Source organism: Opisthocomus hoazin, chromosome 2, assembly GCF_030867145.1.
Source record: "Opisthocomus hoazin isolate bOpiHoa1 chromosome 2, bOpiHoa1.hap1, whole genome shotgun sequence".
NCBI classification, from domain to species: domain Eukaryota; kingdom Metazoa; phylum Chordata; class Aves; order Opisthocomiformes; family Opisthocomidae; genus Opisthocomus; species Opisthocomus hoazin.
Genome location: NC_134415.1, coordinates 89311622 through 89329718, shown reverse-complemented (window position 1 = coordinate 89329718; position 18097 = coordinate 89311622). Strand labels below are relative to the sequence as shown.

General features: G+C 45.7%; 1 protein-coding gene across 4 annotated transcripts in view; it reads right to left on the bottom strand.

Moving 5' to 3' along the window:
* The window catches only part of BACH2 (BACH transcriptional regulator 2), a 193742-nt gene that overhangs the window by 32905 nt on the left and 142740 nt on the right, over nt 1-18097 (bottom strand). For all 4 annotated transcript variants that reach the window (XM_075414359.1, XM_075414358.1, XM_075414360.1 and 1 more), the window contains one exon: nt 17543-17797. In XM_075414359.1, the coding sequence (XP_075270474.1) occupies nt 17543-17785 (243 nt within the window). In that variant the 5' untranslated portion in view covers nt 17786-17797. The remainder of the gene's footprint in view (nt 1-17542; nt 17798-18097) is intronic.

Here is an 18097-nt window from a genome sequence, read left to right as displayed (position 1 = left end):
AAGGAGAGCAGGCTCAGCAGGAGTGTCCCGAAGCAAAGGGGTCGAAGGCAGGGGAGGACAGGAAGGATGGTCAGCGGCATCCCAGCGCAGCCACAAAGCCAGGCCTGGCTCCAGACTGTCCCCACAGAACTGACTTCCCCCTTTCCACTTCATACGTGAGATTTTTAAGATCTACCCAGAAAGTGAGGGGTAGAAAATGCCATCCGCCCTAGAAGCCCTAGAAATACTCCCTATGTAGAAAGATGGTGGCGTTTCCAGCTTGCCATGTGACTTCCCTGTGCTGGGAGGGGACTTCACAGCTATTTGTGTGTGTGTGTGTGTGTCTACATATGCTCAGGTGCGCCCACGCATCGTAGTGTGAGAAAGAGACTAGAGAACGTGAACGTGTATGAAAGCGACCGAATTAGTCCCATCTGCTTCGAAAAGATCATTTCCTCCTTGGATTTCTGTAACTGTTGTATCATCGCCTCACTAGAGTGCTTCTAAAAGGCTACAGCTCTGGCAGCCAGCATCATTACAGCTGCTCAGATTATTAACAGTATAAATAAACTTTCAGAGACACTACTAAGAAAATATTAACTACAATTATCACTGTCTGATAAAATAATGAACAGTGAAGTGTTATTCTGCTGCCTCAGTCACCAGTGTGCATTTATGTGTGCTGTGAGTAACGAAAAACAGTTTATTTGCATACTGAATCATCCTGGAATTGGTTCTTGCTATTTTATTTTATTTATTTCTCTAAAGATCAAGCAGCACAGGCTGCAGTTTGCAGAATTCAGCGCACCCCACCTCCTTTCCCGTCGCAAATAACACCATTAATTCCAAGCGAACAGAAAGCTGTGCCCGTAGCCATGCACACGTCTGTCAGAGGAGGGAGATGGGGCAGCATGCAAGCTACCAGCAGCAACTCTAAAACCTCCTGACGGACTTTTACTCTTGGGCCTCACTGTTTTTTCTCCCGAGATGAGGAGCAAGGGCCCACATGATGTCAATGCCGTGTTTGCTGTGCGGATCCTCCTCGCCTCTGCCTCCTCCGCTGGCCTGCACTGCTTTGGCTTTGTGAGCTCGTTCTTCCTCACATTCCCCAGCGATACTCCCGAGTCCCGTCCTTCCTTGACAGCAGCGGAGAACTCGGGCTTGGTTTCTAATTAATAGAAGTCATTACTTCCCTGTAAGCACTGTGGAAAAAGTTCTTAATCGCTTGGAGAGCTGGAGACGGGAGCAGGAGCCTCTTGCCCCATGTTCCCAGGCTGGGCTCCAGCCCCCGTGCCCAAGCAACGCCCTCCTTGGCAGTCATCTTGTCTTCTTCACCATCTGTTCATTAGTGGAGCTCATTAAAATGAGGAGGAGAAATAAGCTACCTGGGCCTGAAACCACTCACTCCAAGGCAGACACGATGCTGGAGCTCCAGTCCAGGCAGCCCGTTCTCACGGCCCCGACGCGGGAGAGCCTGCCTTCTTCTGAGCTGCGGATTAGAAACCGCCCGGCCCCAAGACATCTTGACTCTCTTCCCAGGAAAGCGCCAAGTGAAGCCCCCGCTTTGCCCAGCCCTTCCCCGCCAGGCTGCCGCCACAGCCCTGCCCACCGGCGGCAGAGGCCCGGGGCAGGCTGCCGGCGCGGAGTGCCCGCAGGCCCGAGGCCCGGCGCTGGTGGCTGCCGACACTGCCCGGACTCAAAAGCGACATCTTCCCCGTCACGGAGCCAACGTCTCGGGGTGACGGCAGGGCGACAGGTCTAGCACGAGGCACGCTACGCAGCCGGGCACGCCAGCTGGGCCGTTTCTGCCCCAGCATGCCCGGCCGGCGCAGGGCGAGAGCGTCTGCCAGGGAAAGGGCCGCACCCCAGCCAGGTGCGAAGGGAAATCAGAGCGATGACGGGCAGCGGCAGCTAAACGCAGCCAGAAAGGAAGGCAAAAACGCAATGCCGAGGGAGAGAAAAGGGAAGAGGGGATTTTCTAAAACAGCCTCCCTTAATCTGGGCTAGAAAAATCCTGCACCGTACTTTTAGTGTTTCTATCCCACTGCCCTTTTTCTGTGCCCTCCCCCACCGTTTCTCCAGCGTCTCGTGCTCCCTGCCTGGTCTCTTTTCCTCTCTTTTCCATGAGCCTTTTGTTCCACCAGTGCCTCCTTCTGCACCCAGCCTTACTGCCAGCTCCGAGCAGCCAGCTGCGGCGGGACCATCCTTCCGTTTGCACACCTCGGGGCTCTTGTTGCCCGCCACGGCACAATGGCGATGGAGGAAGAAAAGCGGGGTGCAGAGGCAGGAGGCAACACCGTCCTCCTCGAGCGTCCCTCTCTGCCAGCTGCGGGGGAAGGACAGCTCGGAGGAGGCGATCTCCCTCCACATAAATTGCTGCCAGGATGAGTCTCCGTTCCCAGGAGGGAAGGGACGAGCCACAGCCTTCCTCACTGTTGTCCATCCAGCATCCTCCCTCTCCTCCTCCTCATCAGTTGGCGTCTTCTGGCCACCAAAGCAGGTTAGATGTAGCTTGCCCTGAATAAATCACCTACATTAATTTTTCCTCTTTAATTTGAGAGTTCTTCCATGAAACAATTTATGAGAACTTCTTTGCTATGGGAAAGAAAACAATGTATTGTTCTACACACACTTACAAACATGCTCTCTCCAAATGAATTTTGTTCCCCAAAAAGCCCCTATGGAAGGCAAAACGCAGAGAATGGTAAAGGATTCGCTGAAGAAGAACTGAAGTTCATTTCAAATCAGTGTACCACGTACAAATGCTGTCTTACAAATAGGATTATTTAATTTAAGCCTTAGATCTGTCAAGTTCCATTACTTCAAATGGAGCCTGTCGTTTCTTGACTTCATTATAAATCAGGATTATATTACAATTTATGTTAGGTAAAGTCACTGCTTCGATAGAAGGCAGTGAAAAAAAATTACACAGCACTCAGTAAATAGAGCAAAGTCATTGCGCTGTTCTTGAAACGCAAAAAGTCATCTTGCTAAATGAGGGTCCGAGCTGTCCTGTACTAAGACTGTTCCTAATAAATAAAAGACCTCTGGGAAAAGTGCTGAGCATACGCTGGATCTATTTTCAGCTTGCATCAGCAGCTGCTGCCCCTGGGATCGCATCTTTGCTCATACCCTACACCATATGTAATCACTCCAGTGCTGCAACCAGTAAGATAATGAAAGAGCATGGCATAAATCTATACTTGAGTGGAATGCTAAATGAGAAAAATAATACAAAAAAGGGGAAATAAACCACATTTTCAAGTCATTAGGAAGAAAGACTTTGACATATGAAGTGTTGCAACCATTAATAGCACTTATCATATAGAGTGGAGACAAAGAGACAAATTAATCAAACTGACAGAACTGGGACATTTTATGCTAATGCAGGCTCCTGGGTTTTCGTTTGTATTCCTCAGTGTCTGGAAAAGTGATGCCATTACAGGGCAGGAAATTGCATGAATAACATGCAACAGATCATAAAAATTCACACACCAAGTGCAGAAACACTGCCAAAAGCACTGTAAAAACAAGGCTAGAGACCTCAACAGAGGAACTACCAACATCTAATGAATGCAAATAAGTGCAGGAATATTTCCCATCCATGCATAACAACGAGACATAGGCTGTGACTCCGCAGTCTCCGATAGTGTAGGTAAAATAAAGCCTGGAGAGCGAACACGCTGATAGCTGGAGGGAACTGCCGGCCAAGCCAGTGTCTGAATTTGTTTGCAGTATTGCAGCCAGCAGTTAAAGCCACTGGGGAACTGGCATAGCCAAGTGCCGCCTCTGTCTAAACGTATTGGTATGTTAGATTTAATTTAACGTTTCAGGTAGAAGAGAGAGGGGGGAGGATGATGAAAGAGCAAATAAAACAGAGCCACAAAACAGTACACAGTCACACAAAGCAAAAATCCCCGCGCCCCTGTGCAAATCCACAGCACGCAGCAAAAATGCTCGCAGATAAAGACATCTTAAACATCATTCCTTTGGGAAATACAAAACGCACTTGCTGTCCAAAGCCACCGCCGTGTTATAACGGGCAGGAAATGGCAAGAACTGCAGGAATGCTGGGCAGGGCACGGTGTAATGCAGCATCTTGCCAAGGTTACTCCATTTGCCGTAAAGGCTTCTCAAGGACCTTTAAAAAAACCCTGGCAAAACAGAGTGCTGGTGGAGTGCAGACAGATTATCAGCCATACAAACACCAAACAACAAACAGGTTTACTTGATGGGCAGCCACAGCATTTCTCATTGCCCTCCCTTTTTAAAAAATGCAATGATTCCCTCTTGTACGGTAGCTACCGTAAAAACCTAAGGCGAGGACTAACTCTCGGGGTTAAAAGGAGTAAAGCTGATACCTTCTGGAGCTGCATCGTTTCCAGCACTGCTCTCACCTTCCCCAGAATAGAACGATATGCAGCTCATAGGATTGAGCAAGAGCATTTATGTGCCAATACTACATGCACAAAGAGGGTGAGGAAATGCCAGCCTGCCCAGGGGTGACTGCTATTCCGAGGAGTGAGTAGAGTTTAAGTCCTTCCCACAATTGGTGTTGGACGACCTTGTGTTCAAAGGTGGCAGGACAGAAGCTGTTTCACCTCAGCAGAGATAGGCACAGGGAGCACACAACGGAGAGCCCGGCTCTCCAACCGCCCTGCAGCAGACCACTGTGGAGGTTTTTCAGTGTATTAGCCATGTGAACAGGTTTTATCTCCAAACCTCAAAATCTCTTTCTGTTCCTTCAATCACTACTAGAGTCTCAACAGGGTGCTTGGCACGGTACCAAAAAATGGTGCGCAAGCTGGTCCAAAAGCTTTCCAAAGACAACGACGGTGTAACCTTTGTTCTAAGGGGAGAAATTAGAAACAGAACATGGTTTAGTGGTGGACTTGGCAGTGTTAGCTTAACGGTTGGACTCAATGATCTTAAGGTCTTTTCCGACCTAAATGATTCTATGATTCTATTAACTCCTGTAAATATACATCCATCCAACAGACAGACAAGGATTGCAAGCTGCCAGTGGAACAACTTTCTCCATTCCCTTAAATAAAAAAAAAAATGGCACAGACAACTAGTTACACAAAGGCCTTACAAAAACCTTGGCTTTAAGAAATTTTAGTATCAGGAGGGAAATAATTTGGTCAAATAGTTATAATGATGTTGATTTCTTCTGCTCTTTACAATAGCAAAATCACCTTTGAAGCCTCTCAACAACATGTATGACACCTGACCCTTTCTTCTCCTCTACTTGCAATCAGAGCAGTTTGGGAAAAAAATAGCCTAGTTAGAGGAAAACATCCATTCTTGAAAGAGAGTATTTAGAAAGGTCTTTACTACCACCTTAGCATTCAACCAAGAGGTGGGAAGCACAGAGACAAGAAACGACCTTGAACTCTGACACTCCTTTCGTTATGCAATTCCTCTTCAGAAAACCAGTTACAGAACCAGACTATAACTTCACCAAATAATTTAGACTAAAACTGTACCTGAGAACTAAGCAGAGAGAGTAAAGGAGCAGACGATGCAAACAGTCTGGGCCCCCGAGGCTGGGATTGACTTGAAACCCTCTGAGCTCGCTGTGAAGAGCAGCTTAAGGTGAGCTCTACAGAGCTGCTTGGAGGAGGTCCAGCACAGCAGCCCTGCCAGTGGCACCCGCTGGGGTCACCTCAGCTGTGCACCACCAGCTGAAGACAGAGGCCAGAACGTGATCAAATGCTTGTCTTTAACAATTTACCTGCCTATGCCCTCTCAGCTGAGGTTTCCAGTTGGAAAGTTCATACATAACAATGAAATAAATCCTGTAACAGAAGGATTAGGCTCATCTTTGAAAAGGAAGCAAAATTAAACCAAGGATGTGGTAGCTCTTACTGAGTGTTCTCAGTCCTCCAACTGCAAGATACATTGAAGACAGGGAAAGAAGAAAAGGAGTTATTGATTTAAAGGTTTACGCCACTACTGAAAGCAACTCTTTCTGCTTTCTGAATGCAATGATGACTTTGTAAATGTGAACAAGTTTCTTTGTAGAATGCCCCAATGCCTATATATATCATGGACACCTCTTCCTTCTTCACTTCCTTGGACAATGGTGTAGATATTATTTGTCCTCAATGGCTACTGCTTATATAAACCAGGGAAAAATGACAAGGATAGATGGCTCTTACAAAAGACAGGCAACTCTATTTTTTTGTGCCTTGCAGTTGACAAATTAATTCAGATATTTAAAACACAGCCTTGGTTTGATATGTCCAGTCTTCTGAAAACTAACATGTTCAAGGAATGGACAGAAACTGCTCGATTTGGCTTTCTGTCCAGACAAAAACACTATATGCAGAAAGCCATTCATGGGGGAACATGGAAATCTGCAGTCAGATAAAAATCAGGTTAAAAAATAGTTCAGCTGAACAGGCAGATGGAATGGCTGGAGACCCATCCACCTCAAGTCCAGCTTCCCCTTCCGGAAGCAGAAACAAGCGCTAGTCTTCTGTGGAAAGCAGAAGGGAAGTTGTCAGGATTTGTCTTTCCCCAGCTTTTTCCGGTCTTGAAAGGTTACTGGCTCCAACCCTGTCCTTTGAAAGAAACAGGAAATAACTTGAGCTTATTCTGTTTTTACTTGACCAAGAATCCCCTGATAGGGAAATTTTCTCTGAAGGCTGCCCATGTATCTGCGGAGAGAGGTGGCTAGGCATGTTGTACTACTGCTGTGTGGTCAGAGATGGAAAGATATTTTGCTTTCAGAGTTGTTTAAGGCTTGTTTCTTAGTAGTTGCAGGCCCTTGAAACAGAGGACCACGGGTCTGAATTTCAACGGTAAGCAAAAACCCAGCACATTTCCCACAAGCAAAAGCTTTGCACAGTCAAAAATGTAGCTTCAGCCTATTAGCTGACAGTCTGACGAAAATCCTGGCCCACTTCATCAAAAGCATTTTTTCTTGAAACTGAGAACCGTACTGGCGAAGTTTGCATGGACAATTTTTTTCTTTAAATCTAGGAACATAAAATAAAGGTATATGCACAGACTAGGGAATTTGGTCCTACCACAACTCAGAGCAAGCAAACTTCAAGTAAAGTATTATGGAGTGTCTGATGGACTGGATGCACACACCCCTTTAAACTATTAGCATTGTCCAGGTCTAACTCTGGGTCAATCCATTTATTCAGACGGTCTCCTTTCAATTTTACTACGCCAACAAACCCACCTCAGTGCTGGCTTCGGGAAGTACATCTGACACCGCTGGAGCAGAACGGAACACTGAGAACACAATGCCACTGCTGAACCCGCCCTGGATCACACCTGCCAAATCTCTCTGCAGTCCTTACAGTACACCTCTACACTTCCCTTTCTCAGAATTGTTGTTCTGAAATGATGAGCAGCTGCTGCAGGGAATGATGTGGACCAGGTGCAATATATACTCAACTAAGTATGGTTGCTTCAACACTGAAACAAAGATGCTGGGGTTTTGAGGTCCTGAAAACCCACAGCTCCCATCTGCCAAGACTAATTAGCTTTCTGTAGAAGCGAGCAAGTCTTGCTCGGTACCTGCTCACCCATTGTTTAGGATAAACAGGATGCCCAAAAGCTACAATAATTTAGGAAAGAAGTTTTTATATCTTGCTCTAAGTATCAAGATTTTTTTTTAAATTTCTTTTTGAACCTCTGCCTGCAACAGCTATGTCACTTAAGCAAAAATTCCTAATTAAGCATCCTCAAAGTGCCCCAGTCTCCTGGTGAAGGTCTGGAAGTCTGCAGCAATTCACAGACTCTTTCTGATCTGCTCCTCATGCCTACTTTCCTCTTGGATGTGGTAGTCTCAGCAGTTGTTATCGATGGATTCAGCAGTGATGAAGGAAGAACAGGCAGAGGACACAGGGTAGAGCCCATTGGTCACCCAGGACCAATTGGCCAGATAAGGCAGAGAGCAGCTCCATCCTATCCCATTCATCTTGAGAAATGCTGCAACTAGTCTGAAAATCCCCTCAATCATAGAATCACAGAATCATAGAATGGTTTGGGTTGGAAGGGACCTTAAAGATCATATAGTTCCAACCCCCTCCTGCATGCTTAAAAGATACAAAGTGAAGAAAACGAGATTGAAACTCTGGCTGAGGAGTGATAAGCTGGAAGCTCTGGGTTCAGATACACAGGCTGCTCAGGGACCAGTGGCTGTGCCAGCTGTGGGTCAGTCCCTTCACCTCCGTGTGAGGTAAAGTGAACCAGAGCATTTAGAGAGAGGTAAACACAGCTGAGTGGTTCACACCAGGTGATTTAATCATCACTGACCTGATACACAGACCTGCGCTGCAATTCCCATCTGATGTATCAGCTTCCACCCCAGCATTCACAGGGAGGTGATGACAGTATTTTATTTGTTCACAAGAGACCTCAAAAATCTACTGCTGAAGGTTTTATGTTACCATTATTTAACTTCAGAGCTGATACCTCTCAATTCCAGCTGTTTGGTGACACTTTGTTTATATATCGGTTTTACTGAAAGTGCTATTACCGCGATTCTCTGCCGTTCTCAGCGAAACTATGGCTGTTTTACCCGCAGACACCCAGCTAGCAGCAGTCCCTGGGTCATGGCAAGAAATTACCAGTGCCATCTCAATTATGAATTAACTTTGTCTTCTCCACAGAGTCTTCTAAAGCCTCCATCACTGACTCTTAAGTGACCCAAAAGATGCATCATGCAATCTTTAAGCAAAAAAAAAAAAAAAAAAAAAAAATCCCAAAATACAAAACAAAAATTAAACCAGTAATATTTCAGTTACTTCTGTGTGCGGGAAACAGACAGTGACACCTCACCACACACTTTGATGCCATCTGCTCTTATAAGGTCAGAATAAGCAAAGTGAAGGACAGAAAGGTTTATTAGCAAATCTGATCTATGTTATCTTAAGATCTTAAATTCTACTCAACTACATCTGTACTGAGCATCGAACTTCTTCAAGGGGTGTCTAAAGCTCGTCCTTCTCCAAGGCCATTTGCCTTACAGTTATGAAACAATGTGCAGTCATACACATCACAGAGCAGTCTGTTGCTAAAAGCACATGCCAAATTTTTCAGTTGATTTTAATCTGGCTCCAAAACAACTGCCAGTGGTTCTCATGGTATCTTTCCCCAGTGAATTAAAACAGGCTTCCTAGAGATACGCCTGATACTTTCTTTTCATTTAAGTCTTTAAACAACCACACAAGCCAATTCTCAAGCTCCTTCAGAGAAATTAAAACTCAGTTTTAAAACAAACCAAGCCTGGGCTAGACGGATCTGTAGTTTGATCAAGTACAGCTGCTCCTATTTATTTATTTTATTAAAGTAAATAAAGTGCCCAAGGACACAGCTTTCAACACTCAGAGGTGTTTGCTGGCAGTCTCCCATCAAAGTGGGACAGATGAAAATCCAGAGCTGCTCTAAAGTCCTGCAATTAACCAGCCATTTCTTCCTTCAGAGCTTGCACCTAAGATGTAACAGAACGAGCGTCTACTTGTTTCTCTAAAAAACCCAACAGCCTGCCTGTAAATTTCACAAAGAGCATCTCATTCCCAAATCCTAGTATGATTCAATTGCCTTCTGCTCACCTAAAACCCATATTTCACTTCCAAATTGAACCATACTTCCTAGCCTTAATGTTTGTTGACTGCTGCAATGCCTCATTTGAATATGTGCCATGTTCCACCCCGTAACATGCTCAATTTCACTGGTAGCTGAGAAAAGCAGTCGGTCTGACATTATTCACCGGGAAATCCTTGTCAAAAAGTGCTGTACGGAGATAAAACCTTATCTTCTCTGGGTCTCGGGAACGCCAGCGAAGCAAAGCTTGGTACTGGGATTAGAAAGTACTTTACAGGTTGTGGTCTCTGATGTGGTGAAGCTGAGGGGTGTCTTATCTGGGCCTTATCTGTCTGTTTATTCAAATGGCAACTGCTTAGCCTGTAATTCTGGACTCTTGAAAGAGCAGATACTTTGTCTGCCAGTATTGAAGAAAGTAAAAGCTTTTTTAGAGGGAGAAAAAGCAAAGTTAAGAGAATCAAAGGTGGCAGGAGAAGAGAGGAGGAGTTCAGTCTGCAGGACCAGAGTGCTCACAATGTTGAGGCGCAGTCATGGCTAAACTGCCTCATTTTTATTAATGTCCACATCTGTAATTGAATACAGCAAAAAAAACACCCCAAATTCATTAAAAAAACCCCAAATACACCTCTTGTTACACACCCTTATTGCTTCTCCTCATGCCCTTAGCGTAGTCTACCTCTAGGACTTACTCTTTGGGACATCTTTTACATTTTAGATTATGTTTGTCATGTTTGTGCGAGAAAGTTTCCACACTGCAAACTGCCTTTTCAATGGCCAGCGCAATCACAGTCAATCAGCCCGATTTAGCACTAGCAGCAGGCAGCAGTCTAACAAAGGCAACGAAATTGAGTCCACTTATCGCAGTGGTGAATTTCATTCTATGCATTCATCTCCATGTCCCCTTTGAGAGCACATTTTTATATGCTTACTCGAATAAATAAATAAATAGTACAGCTAACTGCCAAAGGGAGGGAAATGAGTTATTGCAAGATTTTCTTCCCTTAATGTGCATATATGCACGGCTTTTGTTTTGCTTTTTTAAGCCTAGATCTCCCCTGAACAAAACAGAGGTGTATCTCATTTTTCTCCACTGGAAAAAATCAGAGAAGAATTATCAATAGCAAGACGGCCCTCATCAGAAAATAATGGAAGTTACACCGCGCGGAATGCAAAGTATGTGGTTAGTTTCCTCATCATACTTGAGGCATGAAAAGTCAGGCAGCGCCGGAAGCTTTTGCAGTGAGACATGGATGGAATTTCATACCACATCTGATGGTCTCATTCCTGTTTTATCGCTCACCTGCTAGAAACAGAATACGTTGTTTGTACCTTGCACTGTGCTACATAAGCAATGCACATAAACCAATGTGCATCTCTGTCTCACGGCTTCTCCTGAATTAGTATTGTGTCACTTAAGACCTTAAAATGTACCCGAACGTTCAGTTTTACTCTCATGACAGATCTGCAGCCTCCAGTCATCATTCTCTGTGGTCAGTGTCAGCACAGTGAATCAGCATGAAGAACACCACATTCCCTAGGAGGAATTTAGGAAACCAAAGACCCGGCTTCCATCCATACGAACTCACTGAAGTGACATAGCTGAGGTGAGGTTGAAGCATAAATGAGGTTGAAGCCTGACTTTATTTAAAGCCTGCTGGACACAACCTCTTGCCACAACAAAAAAGCTCTGCAGATCAAGGTGGTGGTGGCTTTTGGGAAGGCTTTCAGGTCACTGCCGCCTCCTGAGCCAAAGCAGAAATAATTCTGGCCAGCGCTGCGAGGAACATCAAGGGCCGACACAGTCATGTAAAAAGAAAACCACACTTATGCTTCCCGTTCCCTAAGAACTAACCTTAGCTACTCCTAATACATCTGCAGGGTGCCAAAGAAAAAGGGTCTTTCATTGTTCCCTACTGTGTAATAAGATCCCTCCAGCTGGGAAACAAACTTCCAAGCAGACATTTTCTTCTTGCCCTCTTGCTTCTCTTTCCCACATTTATCACCTCCTTCACTCCAAGCGCCTGTGCAGAGCACTCCCAGCCCAGCCACTGCATTCCTTAAAGACATTATATTGATACACATACACACACTACACAGACAGGAACGAGACAAAGTAAGAGAGTATTGTTTATTTCTTGGGAGACAAAAAGGAATAGTAATGGCCTTTAGCCAGCAGGGTATGTAACAGCTGACCTCCTGCATCCTGCCTTTGATTTTCTCCTCATCACAATCATCTTTCGTTGGCTAATTCCCAGCGTTTTTCCCTCAGGCTGGCGGGTTGGCATGGATGGTTAGCAGCTGCCAGTATTTCTCCTCCCTGTCAGCTACGAGCTATACTAATGTCAGATGCCTGGCTCAGACCCACCCAGGGTGCCGCATGCCTTCGCTCTCCAACACGCTCAGCTTTTGCCAGCCTTGAAGCCGAACCGAGGCCCCGTCCCGCCTTTCTCCTTGCAAAGATTAACTGGGTGAGGGAGTCAACCCACGTCAACCGAAGAAGCAGATGACAGATTTCACAGGGCTAGACCCTGCGAGGAACCAGCAGGTTTTGCAGCAGCCCTCAGGGAGCAGTAAGGCAGTAAGAACGCAGAGAAATTCAGCCCATGGTGTATGCTAACATCTACTTTGAACATCACTCTCTTAACAGCAAAGAAAAGAGCTGTGTGAATAAACAAACACAAAAGCTCCCCAAGCACATCTTACCCTCTCTTCCTAAAAGAGATGCTGCTTCCCTTTGCCCTTTGGAAGATCTGTAAGCCACAGACAACTCTGTTTAATCCTTCTGGAAGCAACATTTCCAGCAGACAGTTCATTGCACTAAAAAAGTCACCAGTAACCACTCTTTGAAACAGATTCAAGAAATCCGAGGGTTACAGGTAAAACTATCCAACCTACTTGAGAAACAAGTCGGTTTTATAACAGAAAGGACAGTACCAGACCAGTGCTAAAGAAAGCTCGATCTGCTACTTCCAAAGACCCGTGTTTGTCTTCGCCAGAGAGAAAGGCAGCTGGTGGTCTCATTGTTGGAATGACCAGGTGGAGCTTTTTTTCAAATGTACACCCCAAAGCAAAAAAAAAATGCAAGCAAGGTCGGGATTCTCATTTCTAAGCTGTAGGAATCTAATGCAGCTGAGGGGTTTCATTTGTTGTTGCTGTTTCTGTGTTTTCACCATTTAACCGCAACCTCAGCTTTCAGAAAACCAAGCGAATAAGGTGCTTGCACAGAGACGATGCTCCTCTGCCCAGTGCCCAGCTTTTAGCTTGCCTGCACAGACTCTCTGTGAACTCCAATTAGCAAAGCCAGGCAGGTAATAAAAGTGAATAAAAAGCCTATTCGAGGAAGCACTGGCTCCTTCTCAAGTAAAGTAGAGTACCACTACAGCATGAATGACTCAATCATCTACTCGAGAGCTATTACTTGCAGCAATGAAGCAATGTTAATTGGATAATGGCCTGTTGCCAGCTAATATTGGCATGACCTACAATACCCCTGGCTGACAGCCGTGTCTCTCTCTCTATCACACCTTTTTTTGTAATCTGGATGGGAAGTGGAAACCATTAAAAAAGCCTCGTAAGTGCCATTTAACTTCTTATCATGAATTAAAAGCTTAATTAAGTGCCTTGTTAAAGGAAGGAAGACCAGTTTTCGTGATTAAATAAAACAAAACAACAGTTAGGGGTATGGAGTGAATGAGTAACTTTACAGCTTAAAACTCAGCTCTTGGAAAATACTAATTTTGGGTTACATGTAACAGCAGCTGCTAGAGGAAAACTGCACAACTGCCTAAAAATACCCTGGGTGAAAAGCAGGCAAGGCTCTTGTTGTTTACAAAAAGCTGCAAATGAAGAGAAAAGCGTGGAAGTTAAGAGCTAACAGGGTCATTTTTTATTAGCTGTAGGCAGCTGACACACTTCATTCCTCTAACTCTGCTCTGAGGGCTGCTACTTCACACACCATGGCCACATATGAGCCCTTGCTATTACGTGGCTGTTTTTCCAAGTGCTTATCTACACACTAAAATACATTGCTTTAACAAAAGGTGTAGTACAAAATCAAATTACTGCGGCTAGTACAAAAGGGTTTATGGAAACTCTTCAATCAGTGCGGAATTAGCTCTGTGCTGACTTAGTTGATTGGGAGAAGGTTTCAACAGCGGCACATTAAGTCACACTTGAACTGATCTGAAATGTCGAACACAAAGTTTTGCAGCGCTTTAAAGCCCTGTAAGTTCAACTGGTCCCAGTTCCATGTGTGCACAATGTCTCCCTACTGCAATGATGGCCGTAGCATAAAGACTGCTTTCACTTGTAATTGGATATAAACTAGAAGTAATGTAAAACACATCTGTTCGTTGTTTTGCTAGACAACAGTTAACAATGTCTGGATGCCAGATTAACAGAAAGACCCCAACATTCTATGAAGTAAAAAAAAAATCTGTGATTTAGACTTCAGAGGCAGATTTACTGCTTTGAATAATCAAAAGTAAGTTCTTTTGTTTTGATGTTAAGCTCCCTCACACCTACATTACATGAGTGTTAAAGCTTTATATATAAAGCCTTACCCAGCTCCAACATCAAACCTTTCAGAAATAATAATGCCCTTTTTCTACCACTGTGTACTTCAGCAGTTTTCAAACCACACCAGAATTTAAAATGCATTGCTTGTATGATTGACTTAAAACTAGCTTTATTAATATACGAGTGATTGTCACCTTCAGATAAGTTTTGAACTGTGAAGACTGTATTTAAAAATTATTTTCAGTCTCTGTTCTTCTATAACAACTATATGCCAACATAAATTGTCTGTGTAAGCCTGAAAAAAGTACTGGCTCAGGACACTAACTTTCAACTTTTGTTTGAAATTTTTCCACTGGAGGTATAACCCCCTAGATGACAGATTTAAGTCAGTTTTCACAGTTACCTTTAGAAATAACTCATGGAGTGCCAGAGCTCTGCAGACCATGGACTAAAAACAATAGCCTTGGGCAGAGCCATTAGCTCGTGAACTGAAAAAGACACTGCTAAGTTCTTTCCATGCAATACAACCAAGATGGTTTTTCCCCTGCTCTATCAGCTCTTATAAACCAGGAGTGTTTCAGTTCCTTTCACGGGGAGCTCTGACACTGTTCTTTGTCAGAGGCACTTCCCATATCTATGACCAGGCACCTACCAAAGTGCCCAGGCACTCTGAAGCAGAGCAACACCAGAAGAGACGTGCATCTTAACCAAGGAATAACCGAGAAATAACAAACTGCATCAGGCAGACCTCTACCCCAAGTGACTAACACTTGCGAGGAAATTACTTAGCTGATCACCTCACACATTCAAATAAAGTAGTCACCATGAAAATTAGATTCAAAGGAGTCATCAGCAATTAATTTGCACATGGAAAATATCTGTACAAGTAGGCACTGGTAACTGTAGGTATCTTTTTTAATAGGCCAAGAGAACTCTTTTCCAGGATGAGCAAGTTAAAAGCCCTGGCACGCTGCAACTAACCAAAGCACATGGCAAAATAACAGTGGTAGTCTTAGGTGGAGCACGACAATTTCAGAGTACTGGAAAACACCTTAAGAACTAGATTCACTGCTTCTGCAAATCCCATGTAACCCTAAGTCACTAAAACTTTTTGATCTTTCATTGAGATATAATCTAAAACGTAAAACCCCAGTTCTTCATTTATCCAAAGGGGATTCACTTAAACAGAAATCGTTTATGGTTGGGCTGGAGGTATTTTTTTCATGTAGTATCTCATATAAAACACATAGAAAGACAAGCCTTTGTGTTTTAAATCTTTAGTGTCACATGAACACAGGACTGGGTCACCAAGTGCAGATACATTATGATCCCTCCACCACCCCGCTCCTCCCACTGGCCTGCGGCTCAGCACCTCACCGCTGCTGTGATTAGAAATCTGCTGATTTCCCATTTACTTTTACTAAAAGCCAGTTGAAACCAATCAATGCTTGTGCCAAAATTGTCTTTTAGTATTAAAAGAGAAACTCCCCCTCTCAGCCATTTCATCTCCTCTGCCTACACAGAGCTGTAGCATCTCGCAGTTGTCACGCCAGCAGGACAAACCTGCCATGGTCTTTTCTTCTCCTTTCAGCCAGGGTCCTTCTTCTGAACATCTCAGTCACTCTTGTATATACTTATTTGAATTTCAGTTATTTTTCTTTATCTAACTGGACCTGAATCACACATGGAGGTCTCACCAAGGCTTTGTAGAACAGCACTGATACTTTACTGCCTCTTCGTACCTGTGCACCCCTGGGCACGTTTTGTCACCTTGCTGCTCCCACCCTTGCTTTGCAGTATGAAAGCTATGTGAAACTGACTGCGACTCAATTCTTCCAGTGGAAATTATTAGTGGACACTGCAGAATCATAGTGTGCGTCCTCGCACGTCCTCTGTGATATCTCTAAACTCCTATGCAAAATGTCTGGGTTTAAATTTCTTCATGAGTAATATTCAGTGTCAAGACTCATGAAGTCACACCCGGTGACCTACTTCTAATGCTCTCCAACTTGTGCCGTGACAACATCACAACACTGCTGAGGTCTCTGGAGAGCTAAACCAGAGGGGGGAAAAATGGTGTGTGACACTGAGAGAGGATCTTATAAATGCTTATAAATATCTTCAGGGTGGGTGTCAGGAGGATGGGGCCAGACTTTTCAGTGGTGCACAGTGACAGCACAAGGGGCAACGGGCACAAACTGAAGCATAGGAAGTTCCAGCTGAACATAAGGAAGAACTTTACTCTGAGGGTGACGGAGCACTGGAACAGGTTGCCCAGGGAGGTTGTGGAGTCTCCTTCTCTGGAGATATTCAAGACCCGCCTGGACACGGTCCCATGCAAACTGCTCTAGGTGACCCTGCTTTGGCAGGGGGGCTGGACTAGATGATCCCCAGAGGTCCCTTCCAACCCCCACCGTTCTGTGATTCTGTGATTCGGGACCTGTCATCATTTAAAAACACACTCTGCTTCTTCATGGGCATTAAGCAAACGATGGTGAAAAATCCTCTGCATGCCAGAGTACCTCTGCACCGCAACCCATGCCAGCCCATGCCTTGGAGACTTCGCTGCCCCTTGTTCTGCCCACCCCAGCTGGTGACACCGGGCAGGCCGTGCCGAGGCGGGGAGTGACGGCAGCCCTGGCCGGCTGGCACGCGTCTCCCTCCGTGGGCAGCACAGCCACTGGCGTGCCCTACGGTAGCTGCGCTGTCACGGCCGTATGGCTGTGAGGAAATTACAGTGGGGGTGGAAGCCAGCCAGTGCGATTTTGTGGTAAAATAAAGTAAACTTTCCAGTGAGGTAGGTATTTTCTACGTCCCTTGGCTTCCTGCTGTGGGAGCCATGCCGCATGAGAAAAACCCTGCTTTCTGACAGACCATGTTCATGGTTTCTCGGTGGAAAACACATGGCGTGAAGTGGTTAAATCCCAAACCTGTCGCGAGGTGAGGTGAGAGGGAGCAAGGCTGAGTGAGGTGCAGGAGAGGGGAAAGAGGAGGACGAGGATACGAGCTGCCAGAGAGGGGTGGACAGCAATGAGACTCCCAGGAGTGTGACAGCTCAGGTGATTTTCCAACAATAACCTGCTGTCTAGCAGCCAAGTCACCCCTTTCAAATTTCCTGTCTGGAAGAGCAGAGTGTCAGGGTCCTGGTAACGCCCTGAACGAAGCTACAGTAATTAAGCGTTTGGGTACGGCCCCCCCAGCAGTGGTGAGGGAGGCGAGCTGAAGCACCTGAAAAGCTTTGCTGCTGTAACTATTAGGAGTTACTGCCGGCGAGGAAGGCTGCGTGAACACGTCCATCCTTCAGCGACTCGCAACCCTCCTGAACACAAAAACCACATCCAGAGCCGTGCCAGGGCAGGCACCCACACCCGCGCCGCGCTCCCCTTGGTCGCCTCAGCGGACCGCGGAGGTCTTCTTCACCGCGCAGGATGGAGGGAGCTCGTGTTTATGGTGGGGGCACGGCGACATACTGTACCTCTTCCGGCAGGCTGACCACCAGGTCATTTTCCGTCTGCCCTACCAAGGCCTGCAAGAAGTACTCGCTACAGGCAGCCAGCACAGCCCGGTGGGCGCGGAACTCCTTCCCCTCCACGATCAGCGTCACGTCACAGAGAATGTCCTGCTTCCGCTGGTCATTTAAGCAGAGGAGAATATTGGTACAGTGCACCGTTGACTCATACACATACATGGGGGAGTCAGTCTTCTCATCCACAGACATGCCGTTCACACCCTGCAGGGGGGGAGGGAGGAAGAAAACACAAACAAGGTGGTGAGGAGCAACGCAGACACCGGGCGAACGCGGCGCGGTGAGATGCTGCCCAGTTCCTGGATACCCTAGAACCACAGCCAAGCAGCCCGATAATTCTTAAATCCGAGCAAGTTGCTCGGGAAATGTCTGGGGAAGGGTGTTCGTTGCCACCGGCTTTCACTCCGCCACACTTTGATTACCTAACCGCCCCTCGACTTTCCCTCTCAAAACCAAAGCAGAGTTTAGATGGACTGCAAAGTGCTTTCCTTCAACCAGCTAGTA